The 13,908-nt window shown below is 40.3% G+C and overlaps 1 protein-coding gene across 4 annotated transcripts in view; it reads left to right on the forward strand.

The window, feature by feature from the left end:
* GEMIN5 (gem nuclear organelle associated protein 5) overlaps nucleotides 1-13,908 on the forward strand; it is a 40,264-nt gene that overhangs the window by 24,816 nt on the left and 1,540 nt on the right. For 2 of the 4 annotated variants that reach the window (XM_077895757.1, XM_077895759.1), the window contains exons 19-27: nucleotides 1,484-1,582; nucleotides 1,984-2,121; nucleotides 3,325-3,472; nucleotides 6,234-6,353; nucleotides 6,766-6,976; nucleotides 8,548-8,796; nucleotides 10,566-10,728; nucleotides 11,502-12,006; nucleotides 13,756-13,852. In XM_077895757.1, the coding sequence (XP_077751883.1) occupies nucleotides 1,484-1,582; nucleotides 1,984-2,121; nucleotides 3,325-3,472; nucleotides 6,234-6,353; nucleotides 6,766-6,976; nucleotides 8,548-8,796; nucleotides 10,566-10,728; nucleotides 11,502-12,006; nucleotides 13,756-13,852 (1,730 nt within the window). The remainder of the gene's footprint in view (nucleotides 1-1,483; nucleotides 1,583-1,983; nucleotides 2,122-3,324; nucleotides 3,473-6,233; nucleotides 6,354-6,765; nucleotides 6,977-8,547; nucleotides 8,797-10,565; nucleotides 10,729-11,501; nucleotides 12,007-13,755; nucleotides 13,853-13,908) is intronic. The other 2 variants (XM_077895758.1, XM_077895760.1) reach the window with 1 other exon arrangement.

The following is a 13,908-nucleotide window of genomic DNA, read 5'->3' on the forward strand; positions in this document are numbered from 1 at the left end:
TGGTATGATGGCTTAATGAATCTTACCATGAATCAACTCCTTCAACTCTCTTTTCCCTAGAAAAAAGTATCTTCATGTAGAAAAAAAGTATTCGCTTATTGGAAGTATACCCCTAATATGGCAAAATTTTGGTAGAAGTTTTTATTATAGAAGGTTTTTTTATTTTACTTTTGCAAGGCCCTCAATTGAATGCCTATTATTTTGATATTTGAGCAACTATATATTTTTTATTTTTGAATTTGACATGTTGAAACCAGGTACGTATGATAAAATGATATTCAAAGAGTCCAAAAGAATATAAATCTTTTTTACATTCTCACCCTAATACCTATATTTCCTCTCAGTGCCACACTATTACCAATTTCTTGTCCTCCAGAAATATTTTATGCTTTTGTATACATAGCCCTTTTGGGGGGACATTTTGATGACTTCCTATAACTTATACACCTAGTTGGATAGTTATACATTTTATTAACCTTACTGGAAAATCACTCATTTGACTTTTTAAAGATTTTATTTATTTGACAGAGCATGCATGTGCACACAAGCAGGGGGAGCAGGAGAGGGAGATGCAGGGCTCGATCCCAGGACCCTGGGGTTATGACCTGAGCCAAAGGCAGATGCTTAACCAACTGAGCCACCCAGGCGCCCTCATTTGACTTTTTAAAAAGCAGATGAATATTGCATCCTTTTGTAGAGGATTCTAGTGAACATCAAGGACATTTCTTGTTAGTTTCGTTTTGTCTTTTTAGTTTTTACTGCATTTAAAATACATGTTGAATCTGGGGTTGACTTTTTTTTTTTTTTTTTTTTTTTTTTTTTTTTTTTTATTTATGATAGTCACAGAACGAGAGAGAGGCAGAGACATAGGCAGAGGGAGAAGCAGGCTCCATGCACCGGGAGCCCGACGTGGGATTCGATCCCGGGTCTCCAGGATCGTGCCCTGGGCCAAAGGCAGGCGCCAAACCACTGCGCCACCCAGGGATCCCTGGGGTTGACTTTTTATATTCCCTTTTTTCCCCCTCCAAAATCTTTGAGCAAACTGCAAACTAAATTGTCTCATTGGGGCAGCCCCAGTGGCGCAGCGGTTTAGCACCGCCTGAAGCCCAGGGTGTGATCCTGGAGATCCGGGATCGAGTCCCACGTCGGGCTTCCTGCATGGAGCCTGCTTCTCCCTCTGCCTGTGTCTCTGCCTCTCTCTCTGCCTGTGTCTCTGCCTCTCTCTCGCTCTCTCTGAATAAATAAATAAATCTTAAATAAATAAATAAATAAATAAATAAATAAATAAATAAATAGTCTCATTGGATTTTGCCAAGGCTGAGCTAAACAAACTCGCATATTTTGCTACCCTTATAACCAGCAGGGGTCTCTGTTAGGGTAAACAAGGACATAAGACTCTTCTTTTCACTGTCTGAAATGGGTGTTCTGGACGTATTTTTGGAAGATTAGAGAACAGTAACTTCACTTTGTCTTTTTTAATTAGCAGAACTAAATGAGGATATGTCTGCTGATCTTGACGAAAGATTTCACCTGGGGCTTTTTACAGACCGGGCGGCCCTGTACAGAATGATTGAGGTTGAAGGTGAGGCAAGTCCAGTCAACATAACCCAGTCTATCTTTATGCTTCCCTGACACTTTGTACTTAACTCTTTTATGGCTGCCATCCTGTGGCATCAATAATGATTCACTTTGCATGCTGGTTAACTGGGTTTTGAGCTCCCCAAACCGTACATTCGCATACACCCCTTGCATCTGTCATAGGACCCTGAACATACAGTATTCACTCTGAGTGTAAGAGTGCATGGGTGACTAAGGGACTGAGTGGGCTTCGCACCACATTATGAACACTGGGAGATGACTCTCCCATCACCCGGCAACAACATATTCTGGGAGTTTGTTCCTCTTTCCTCCAGCCTTTCTTTCTCTAGAAGTCCGTGCAAAGGTCTCTGAACATCTTCCCAACATTCTATCTCCTCCAAACAGGAAAGGGTCACTTGGAAAATGGCCACCCTGAGTTATTTCACCAGCTCATGCTTTGGAAAGGAGATCTCAAAGGTGTTCTTCAGACTGCAGCAGAAAGAGGAGAGCTGACAGACACTCTTGTAGCTATGGCACCAGTTGGTATGTTCTTTTCAACAGAAGTGCTATCACCTTGAGGATGAGTCTACTACAGATGGACACTCTCAGGGCCCTGGGTGGCTCAGTTGATTAAGCATCTACCTTTGGCTCAGGTCATGATCCTGGGGGCCTGGGATGGAGCCCTGCGTGGGGTTGTCTGCTTTTCCCTCTCCCTCCGCCCCTTCTGCCCCCTCTTCCCCCCACCCCACCCCCACCCCCCGCTGGCTCATGGTCTCTCTCATGCACTTTCAAATAAATAAATAAAATATAAAAAATAAATAAAAAAAGATGGACTCTTGCAGGACAGTTTGGCCATGTCTAATTACTTTAACTCAGCAATTCTAAGTGTTGGGACTAAACGGTACTCAACAAAATGACAGGTATACATGGACTGTCATTACAGCAGCATTTGTAATAGCAAAGGATCACAAGAAGCTCTCTGTCCATCAATAAGAGACTGGTTAAATCTCGTACCTCTATACAGTAGAAGCTCCCATAAAAGAATGAGGCAGCTCTGTGCATTCTAATATGGAATGGAGCTCCAAAGTATAGTAAGTGAAAAGAATCAAGGTGTAGGTGTACAACAGTGTTTACTACTCTTTCATTTTATTTAAATGTGTCTTTGTAGACTATTTCAAAAAGGTTTCAAAAGAAACTAGTAATAATGGTTTTTTCCAGGGAAAGGAATTTGGATGTTTTGGGTAGAGGGATGCCAGGATAACAAGGAAAGCTTTTATGCTATCCCCAGTTTTTTAACTGTACTTAAGAATACTATATATAGAGAGAAGTATACACAGATCATTGTCCTGACTGACAGTGAATTTCACAATACACCCTTATAACCCACACCTATATATCAGAAGTATAACACTACCAACACTACCAGCTTCCCATGCTGCTTTTCCGTAAGTCTTCACAACACCCCAACAAGGGTAATCACTGTCCTGACTTCTATACTGTTTGTACATTTTTAATTTTAGACTATTTTGTATGTGTTGTGTAATCAAAGAAAAAACTAAAGTTTTAAAATGTGGGTATAAGGAGAGTAGATAAGCAAATGATCTGTAATGGCAACTGAATTAGTATCTAAATGTTGTACTTAATATACTGACTAAAACCAAAGCATTTTCAACCTGAATGTATTTGCTTATTTTGTTTTTTCTTAAACTTGCTTCTTATTTAACCACCGCCTTTTTTTTTTTAAAGCTGGCTACCAAGTGTGGCTGTGGGCTGTGGAAGCTTTTGCCAAACAGCTGTGTTTTCAAGATCAGTATGTCAAGGCTGCCTCTCATCTACTTTCTATCCACAAAGTATATGAAGCTGTAGAGCTGCTCAAGTCAAACCATTTTTACAGGTTTGTATGACCTTACAATTGAACCAACAGTTGGACATAATATGAAATTAATCTGCTATACAGCTCTGCTTACTGATAACCAGCATAAACCTTTGTTGTAATTAAATATCTCAAACATACAGAAATATATGGACACCAGCCTAACAAACATCAATGTACCCACTACTTGTGCTTAACAAATGTTAATTTTTATCAGTGTTTACCATTGATCTTTTTCAGAACTTCTTTATCCAAAGTAACACAAATAGGGAAAACAGTATATATAAGACAAAAGAGACAGGATCTTGCCAGCCATGCCAGAAGCTCCCTGTACCCCTAGTTTTGTGGTTTTTTTTTTAAGTGTAACATTCCAGATTTGGTTGAATTGCTTTTCTCCATTTCTATCCTCATCCCTTCTCTAGAAGTAACCACTCTCCTGAGATGGGTATGAATCTTTCCTAGCCAAGTTAATACACTTTCACTTAATACATTGCTAAGTAATGACAGACAAAAGGAACAAAATATTTCTTGTAAAACAGCATACAATTGGGTCTTGTTTTTTTATCCAGTCTGATGGTTTCTGTCTTTTAATTGTAGTGCTTAGGCCATTTACAATTAAGAAGATTGGTGTGAATGAAATTTACCATCTTGCTATTTGTCCTGTTATTTGTTCATTTTCTTTTTCTGCATTCTTTTTAATCAGTTGAATATTTTATTACCAAAACTGGCTTATTAGCTATACTCCTGTTCATTTATTTTACAGTTGCTTTAGGGCTTGTGAGGATTAGCATTTTTAACTTATCACAGTTTATTTTTAAATAATATTGTATTACTTCTTTTTCTTTTTTTTTTTTTTTTTAATTTATTCATGAGAGACACAGAGAGGGAGAGAAGCAGAGACACAGGCAGAGGGAGAAGCAGGCTCCATGCAAGGAGTCTGATGTAGGACTCAATCCCTGGTCTCCAGGATCACACTCTGGGCTGAAGGTGGCGCTAAACCGCTGAGCCACCCAGGCTGCCCTATTCTTATATAGAACGTTTTTTTTTCCCTCCCTGTGTGTCCTTTCTGCTACTGTCATATATTTGACATGTTATAGCCCCACATTACATTATTAGAATTTTTGCCTTAACCTGTCATCTTTTTAAATTTTTTTGTTATTAATTAATTTTTAAATGTTTTTTTAATATTTCCCACATATGTATTTCCAGCATTTTTCATTCTCTTATATAGGTCCAAAGTTCTAATTGCTATCAACTCTTCCTTCACCTGAACAGGATCTTCACTTTTTTGTACTGTGATTCTTCTGGTGACCAATTCTATCACCTTCTATTTGTCTAATAAAAGCCTTTAATTTTGCCTTCATTTTAAAGGATCTTTCTCTGGCAGTTTTTGTCTTTCGGGGCATCAAAGATGACATTGTTTCCTCTTTTTTTTTTTTTTATTTATTTATTTATTTATTTATTTATGATAGTCATAGAGAGAGAGAGAGGCAGAGACATAGGCAGAGGGAGAAGCAGGCTCCATGCACCGGGAGCCCAAAGTGGGATTCGATCCCGGGTCTCCAGGATCGCGCCCTGGGCCAAAGGCAGGCGCCAAACCGCTGCGCCACCCAGGGATCCCACATTGTTTCCTCTTACGTTGTTTTTGACTTGACTGTTGCATTTAATCTCATCTTTGGTCTATGGTCTATAGGAACTATGTCATTTTTCTGTTTTTAGTATTTACTCCATCACTGATTTTCAGCCATTTGATGTGATAGCTTTGGGGAGACCTTCTTGATTCTATTTTGGTCTGTCTTCCTTTAGAGAGTGTTAAGCTCTGTTTTAGTGTATATTAAAGTTGCTATGTATCAGCTTGATCAGCCTTGAGGAGTTGCCTACACATGTATGGCCTTTGTGTTTAGCCAAAGATTCCATGAGATTCCCCAGAGTTCTATAGACCCTTCTCTGGATAGATTATTCCTTCCTATCATCCTGGCCCTCAAATTCCAATTGCTCTGTCTCTTCTCCACTCAGTAACAGTGCTGAGGCTTTGCTGGGGGTTCCCTGTAGGAAGATGACTGCAGGAGGGCCCTTAACAGGGCTCACGTCATTAGTTCTCTTCTTTTCAGGATGACAGTCCTGAGCTGCCTGGTGTCCAATGTCTTTAAAAAATAAATGTTTTACCTAGTTTTGTGACAGGTGGTTCCTGTTACTCCATCATGGCTAGAAACTGATGTCTCAAAATCTTCTTAAACATTGCTCTACACAGATCAACTTGATCTAAAATACTTTTATTCCAGCTACTACTTTATGTTGGCTACAACTCAGAAGTTGTATGTCACTTGAAAAATATTAGTTCACTGAATTACACAGATACCCCCAAGTGTTAACACATTTCATTACAAAATATTCAAAAAAAGATCACATTCTTTAATATCACTGTCAATCTTTTCAGAAGAATCTTTAACTTTTGGGAAGCTGTCAGACACAAAGTTGCAGGCACAGATTTTTAAAATTCTGGTTTTCATTTGAAAGCTCAAATTTTATCATTGGCAACAGTACTGCTGGTTGTTTTCTGTGAAGTGACAGGACTTGGGGATCCCTGGGAATCCACAGACCACACGTTAAAACCTGACGACCTAGATGAAGAAATGAGCTCAGTGTGTGGTTTTAACTTCCTACGTAATGCAGGAAGATGATCTCTTATAGGAAATTGGAACAGTATAAACAATACAAGAGGGACAATTTGTCCTATCATCTAGCCTTTTCAAATTGGCTGATTATCTGTTCTTGCCTCTAGGGAAGCTATTGCAGTTGCCAAGGCCCGACTGCGCCCAGAGGACCCAATCCTGAAGGACCTGTACCTCACCTGGGGAGCCATCCTGGAAAAAGATGGGCATTATGCTGTAGCCGCCAAATGGTAAGCCTGAGGGAACAGGTAGGTATCTGAATATAGAAAAGCAGGATAAGAGTTGTAAGTGTAGAGGGGGAGGTAAAGTGACTAGAAAATGAAAAGGCATATGTGTATTAAACCAACTTCCTAAGATTCATTAGTACCTACTTCCTTGGTATTTATATGAATCACCATAACTATTCAAGAAACCTCTAGCAGATTCAGGAGGTCCCCCTTTTTCTAGTGATGTCTTTAACATCACTATAAGGAAAAGGAAACAGGAAGGGAATGAAAACTCTGTTTGGGTTCAGTTCAGCAAATGTTGAGATTCCTTTCTGTCCTTACCCTGTATGATGCGGTCACTCATTCTCTGTGCTACAGTGGAAGAGGAAATAGGAGATCTGTTTATGAGACTTTGGGGTTTTCTTTTGTATTACAGCTATTTAGGGGCTGCTTCTGCTTATGATGCAGCCAAAGTTTTGGCCAAGAAGGGAGATGCAGCATCACTTAAGACGGCTGCAGAGTTGGCTTCAATTGTAGGAGAGGATGAGTTGTCCTCTTCCCTAGCTCTCCGGTGTGCCCAGGAACTGCTTTTGGCCAGGAACTGGGTGGGAGCCCAGGAAGCCCTGAAGCTACATGGAAGTCTAAAGGTCAGTCTGTTGTTTTATCTCCTGGTATTTAAGAGGGAAGGGCCCCAAGTCCTTTTCTAGTTGAATTCCAAATGAATAACCCAGTTGAACAAGGTGTATTCAGCAGGTATCCTTAGAAGTGTCCAGCAAGCCTTGGCCACACTATCCTGTGGAAGTACTGTGGCTTGCCATTGCCATATTCAGAGTAAGAGCTAATGTGGTCATTCACAATAATTCTCCTTCCTTATTAGTTTGTGTACAACATATATGAATAACAGCTCAGCCCCCGGGGCTAACAATTTCATGTTTCTTTATTGGTGTCATCAGGTCTTCTTTGAAGAGGGAGGGGAAGAGGGATTAGCCTCTGACAGAAATCATGGTCCTCTGCCACTGCACCCCTCTTTAGCTTTAAGCCATAAAAAAGTATGGGAAAATCAATATTTAGTTAAATGTTTATTTATCCCTTTCTTTTTTTTTCTTTTTTTTTTTAAAGATTTTTTTTATTTATTTATTCATTCATAGAGATGCAGAGAGAGAGAGAGTAGCAGAGACACAGGCAGAGGGAGAAGCAGGCTCCATGCAGAGAGCCTGATGTGGGACTCGATCCAGGGTCTCCAGGATCACGCCCTGGGCTGCAGGCGGCGCTAAACCGCTGCGCCACCGGGGCTGCCCTATTTATCCCTTTCTGATTAAAAATGAGTGATGTACCACTGCCTTATTTGACACACCAAGACTGAGATTACTTTAAAAGCATGAACACTCAGTTTCCAAAACACATAAACATTTGGTCCATTTTAGACAACTCTGCTAGTCACATACTAACTTCTAACATGAATTTTGTGAATCCTTTTTCCCTAATAGGGTAACTAGGCCTAAAAACATTCCTAGCTAAATATTCATAGCCCAAGAAAAATTGTAGCTTTCTGGGAACTACAAAATAAAAACAGAGATAAAAGTAGTACACCCTCAAAGATAGTGTCATTTGGTGTATTATTTATAAAGTGACCAAACCTAGAGAGAGTTGTTTTTTTTTTTTTTTTTTTTTTTTATTTATTTATGATAGTCACACAGAGAGAGAGAGAGAGAGAGAGAGAGGCAGAGACACAGGCAGAGGGAGAAGCAGGCTCCGTGCAAGGAGCCCAATGTGGGACTTGATCCTGGGACTCCAGGATCACGCCTTGGGCCAAAGGCAGGCACCAAACCGCTGAGCCACCCAGGGATCCCCTACTTTTGTATCCTTTAATCTAAAATTTGGGCAGAGGAAGGAACTGGATAAGCCCGCCCATCTTTTCTCAAAGTGGGCCACAAGTCTTGTAGTCCTGTAGTGGACAGGACTACAGTTGAGGTTCCTTGTTAGGAAACTGCTTGGGTTCCAGGCTACCTCCAGGATCTCTGCAAAAGCATCTGGAAAAATGTCTGTTAGATCATGTCTTTTCCCACCTCACTCATGACTCACACTGGCCAGAGGCAGCCCACTAAGGGGTTTGGTTGCTGTAGATGGATTAGGGAACACACTCAGAAACTGAAGAGAGTTCTCAATAATCAGGGACTTCCGCCACATAACGGTTTCTATGCTTTGTTGTTGGTTCCAGGGGCAGAGACTGGTGTTTTGCCTTCTTGAGCTACTGTCCAAGCACCTGGAGGAAAGACAGCTTTCAGAGGCCAAAAGCTCTTCCTACAATGCTTGGGCTGCAGGCATCGAAGGCCCCTTTGTGGAGAGGGTGACTGCTGTATGGAAGAGCGCCTTCAGCCTGGATACTCCAGAGCAGTATCAGGCAGCACTACAGCAGCTGCAAAGTATCAAGTATCCATCCGCTACAAATAACACTCCCTCCAAACAGGTACCCTGTCTGCTCTCTGTAGTCAGACTTCCTTAATCTATGTCTGGTATGATAAGGAAACAAGCTGAATGCCAGTTTGCATTTCAGCAAAGACAAAGGCAGGCCCAGGCAACCTGGAAAGATCCCTTCAGACTAATTAAAGCCCTTTGGCTTTGAAGTTAGTCTTAGATCAGTCTTCTCTTAAAAGAAGAAAAGCCTAAAAATACAGAAAAGCAAAGAGAAAAATAGAAAATAGAAAAACCAGAAAAAAATAGAAAAACCAGAAATAATAAATGTTCGCATTTTGTCATTTTTGTTTCATATAATTTTTTGGTTTTGTTTTGTATATTCTTCTAGATTTTAGTAAAAGAAATACAATAAGGTTGAAGTCCCTGGTACCCCTTTCCCTTGGTTCCATTCCCCTTTCCTAGCTCATCAAAGGCAGCCCCTAGGTTAGGTTATATATATTATTTTGGACCTTGCTTATTTCAAGGACCTTGCTTATGACCAGTGTGTAAAATCTGTCCATATTGATGCACAGAGAAAAAGTTGATTCATTGTAACAGCTACTACACCCATCCTATATATATATATATCAATTTATCTACTTTTGAAAATGAGGGCACATAATTTTTGAGGAACAAGACTTCCTTAAATGATATACAGCACTTTCGGAAACAATTTGGCAGTTTCTTATAAAGTTAAACATAGATACACCCACTGACCCAGCAGTACCACTGCCTGGATATTTCATTTAAAAAATGAAATCAGATGTCCACACAGACTTGCACACAAATGTTCATTGCAGCTTAGTTCACAACAACCAAAAATGAGGAACAACCCAAATGTCCATCAGCCGGTGAATGGATATGCAAACTATGTTTTAGCTATACAGTGGAATGCTATGCAACATTAAAAAGGAACAAACTAGTGATGTCCAGATAATATCAGTGAATCCTAAAAGCATTATGATAAATAAAAGAGTGAAGACACAAAAGACTGTATACTCTGTGGTTCTATTTATATAAATTCTAGAAAAGACCAAATTTATAGTTACAAAAACCAGGCCAATGGTTGTCAGCAGGTGGAGAGAGGGGAGGGCATGCAAAGGAGCACATGGAGATATTTTACAATTATGAAAATGTTCCATGTCTTGATTTTGGTGGTGATCATAGCATATATACCTATACAGATATATGTCTTTATCAAAACTCATCAAATTATTCACTTAAAATTGATAAATTTTCTTAATTATACTGCAGGTTGGTTGGTTGAATTACAGCTTTTAGTTCTAAAACTCCCTTTTTGGGTTTTCTTTTTTTTTTTAAGATTTTATTTATTTATTCATGAGAGACACAGAGAGAGAGAGAGAGGCAGAGACACAGGCAGAGGGAGAAGCAGGCTCCATGCAGGGAGCCCAATGTGGGACTCGATTCCGGGTCTCCAGGATCACACCCTGGGCTGAAGGTGGCGCTAAACCACTGACCCACCCCAGCTGCCCTCCCTTTTTGTTTTAATTAAATACAAATGTCAAGGCTTTTTTTTTTTTTTTTTTTTTTTTTTCCTCATGAACAGACTTTAACACCAGACAAGGCATGTTACTGTGCAGCTAAATAGGAAAGTTTCTCAGATAAGGGAGCCGAAATGGGTGGTGGAAACAGAAGGACCTTTCTTGAACGTATACTGTCTCTACTTCCTAGTGCAGTCAGTAGGAATTAGGAATATTTCTGTATCATCCCAGTGCTTGCTGTGGGAGAATGTTTAACTGAAACTGTGGCTTCCCCCTCTAGCTTCTGCTTCACATTTGCCATGACCTGACCTTGGCAGTGCTGAGCCAGCAAGTGGCCTCCTGGGACGCGGCTGTGGAAGCCCTACTTCGGGCTGTGATCCGGAGCTATGACTCAGGAAACTTCACCATCATGCAGGAAGTGCACTCAGCCTTTCTTCCTGAGGGTAAATGCCCCCCAGCTCTGTTGGAGCATGCTGACTAATGGATGATGTAACCACCACCAATGGTGTAGTACCAGGAGTATATATAATATCGAAAGATAGAGACTGGCCAGTTGTGTCATTTAGCACCAAGTTTGAATCCTCTTACCCAGGCTCCTAAGAGGTAGCCAGAATGGCTGAGCTGTTTTCCTTTACCTAGCCCTACCAACTTTATCTACCTTACTGCCTTCTATAAATTTTCTTATAGTTTGAGAAAAATAGCAGTGTGCTCACAAGTTAGTTAAGAATGGAGAAGCACATGGGGCCCCTGGCTGGCTCAGTTAGAAGAGCATGCAACTCTGATCTCAGGATTGTGCGTTCAAGCCCCATGTTGGGTGTAGAGAAACATTTAAAATAAATAAGTGAACTTTAAGAAAAAAAAAAAAAAAGGAATAGAGAAGCACAGCAAAAAGACATTCTTTGAGCTGCATAGTCACTAAACTAAATCACTGTGATTTTTCAGAGATATGGTGGGATCTTACCTGAGAGTTTTCATAGGAAGATGGAATATTTTTTTCTGTAATGCTTTGATTGACACATAGACTACAGCAACAAGAATGCTATCCTAGGTCAGGAAATGTTTTGTTCTGGTTGGCTTTTGGTGAAGGGCATGTTGTCCCATGGATTATTGCTATCCTTGAGATCCACTCCTTGGGAGATAGGAAATACAAGGGGAGGAGCTAGGTTTCTAATAGATAAAGAACACACAACCCTAAATCCTTGTCTTCTTCTTCTAGGCTGTGGCCACCTAAGAGACAAACTGGGTGAACATCAGTCCCCCACCATACCAGCTTTCAAAAGTTTGGAGGCCTTTTTTATTTATGGACATCTGTATGAATTCTGGTGGTCTTTATCCAGGCCTAGCCCTAAATCTAGTGTCTGGGTAAGAGCTGCTCAGAGAAGGACAACCTCTATTGAGCAAAGTGAGCAGATAAACAGTGCCAGCCCTGAAGAAACTGACCCTAAAGTGTCTGAACCAGAGCCAAGCAGGCCTCCAGAATTAGATGTGAGACTCACAGAAGCAAGCAAGCAAATCCTGATCACTTGTAAAGAGCTCTTTTCAGAAAAGCACGCCAGTCTCCAAAACTCACAGAGAACCGTTGCTGAAGTCCAAGAGACCTTGGCAGAAATGATCCGCCAACACCAGAAGAGTCAAGTCTGTAAATCTACAACAAATGGTCCTGATGAGAATGAATCTGAACAAGTAGCAGAACAGTCCCTTTCTAGTCCTCAGAGGGAGTGGTAAGTAATGAGTCTGTTTAAGGTGGAATTGGAAATACCCTGCTGAGTTCTCACATCATCATCAGATAAAAATCAGCACATGATAAGCTTGATCAGATCACCTGCCACCACCATACTGTTGTATGCACAGGCTTTGGAGTCCAACATGGGGTTCTAATCCTGGCTTTGCTGAGTGACCTCAGGCAAGATTCTTAATGTTTATGAGCTTTTGTTACCTTATCTATAATTGGGAGGATCTACCCCTACCTCACTTGTTTGGGGAATTAAATGAAATCACAAATAATGTTAATAACAATAGAACAGTAAAATACTACTTTTGAGCAATAAGTAGATCCCCCCCAAAAAAAATTAATCCTGTAAAATGAGGAGTTGCATTATTGCATCATTAATGAATACCAGTTTTTCAATTATTCTGTGCTCTTCCAGAAAATACACAAAAACGGTAGTGTACAAAACTGCATGCTGAGTTGAGAAAATCCCAAGTGATCAGAATGCTATAGCTAATCACTTCTGTTGACCACAGGGTCCAGGTGGATGATAGGAGCCAATCACCAATCACTGTAAAGTTAATTTGCACTATTACAGGGCCCTCTGCTTTGGGCACTTGTAGTGATTAACAATTACTGCTTGGCTATTATGCTGAGTGCTTTTTACCTAGATTGTCTCCCAGCATAGGGCCTAAAACATAGTAACTAGTACCGCCAATAAACTGATAATTAGGGCAGCCCGGGTGGCACAGTGGTTTAGCGCCACCTGCAGCCCAGGGCGTGATCCTGGGGACCTGGGATTGAGTCCCATGTCAGGCTCTTTGCATGGTACCTGCTTCTCTCTCTGCCTCTCCCTCTCTCTCTCTCTCTCTCTCTCTGTGTCTCTATGAATAAATAAAGTCTTTTAAAAAAAATTAAAAAAAAAATAAACTGATAATTATTAGTAACTGAAAAAAAATTAGGTTTTGAAGCCTTTATATATTTATTGCTATAAAAATACTCCCATTGCAATCCTTTTTTTTTTTTTAAGATTTATTTTATTTATTCATGAGAGACACACAGACAGAGAGAGAGGCAGAGACACAGGCAGAGGGAGAAGCAGGCTCCATACAGGGAGCCCGACATGGGACTCGATCCGGGTCTCCAGGATCATGCCCTGTGAAGGTGGCGCTAAACCGCTTAGCCACCAGGGCTGCCCTCCCATTGCAATCTTGAATGAGTTTTGAGTCACTTCTCCAGTAAGCCGCCACACTCTAGGCAGCTTTAGGTCTTGTTCTAGTAACAAGAAAAACAGTAAAAATTCTCTAACCCAGCAGCTCTTAACTTTTGGATCACAGGATTCCTTTGAAAAGCTTTAGACACAAAAAAATGTGCATCCTAACCTATGGTTAGGAGCCACAGCTGTGCTAACTATTCCCCAAAGAAATCCAGGCTTTTTGCACTTGGCTGCAGAATTAAATCCCCTAAAGATCCTAAAGTCCTGTGATCCAAAGGTTAAGAGCTTCTGGGTTAGAGAACTTTTTTTTTTTTTTTTTTTTCATTAGAGCTATGTGTCTAAGAAGTGGGGATTTGGAAAATAGTGAGGAATGGTATTTCATTTTGAAAACTTTTTACCACATCACATTAAATCCCCTCCTCTTGACCTTGGTATTAAAGATGAGAGGTAAGACCCAGATGACAAAAGAATTTTATTTATAGGATAACAGTTAAAAGTTATGTGATGCAAGGCATATGACTTATACTTTTTTTTTATTATTACTAGTAAAGAAGAAAAAAATCAGCCACTTTCTCTGCCTGAATTAACCAAAAGGCTTACAGAGGCAAATGAGAGAATAGCTAAATTTCCTGAGAGTATTAAGGTAAGATTTATAGCAGTTCATTTGGTAAAACATGGTTTTTTTATATTATCAATTTA

Source organism: Canis aureus, chromosome 4, assembly GCF_053574225.1.
Source record: "Canis aureus isolate CA01 chromosome 4, VMU_Caureus_v.1.0, whole genome shotgun sequence".
NCBI lineage: Eukaryota > Metazoa > Chordata > Mammalia > Carnivora > Canidae > Canis > Canis aureus.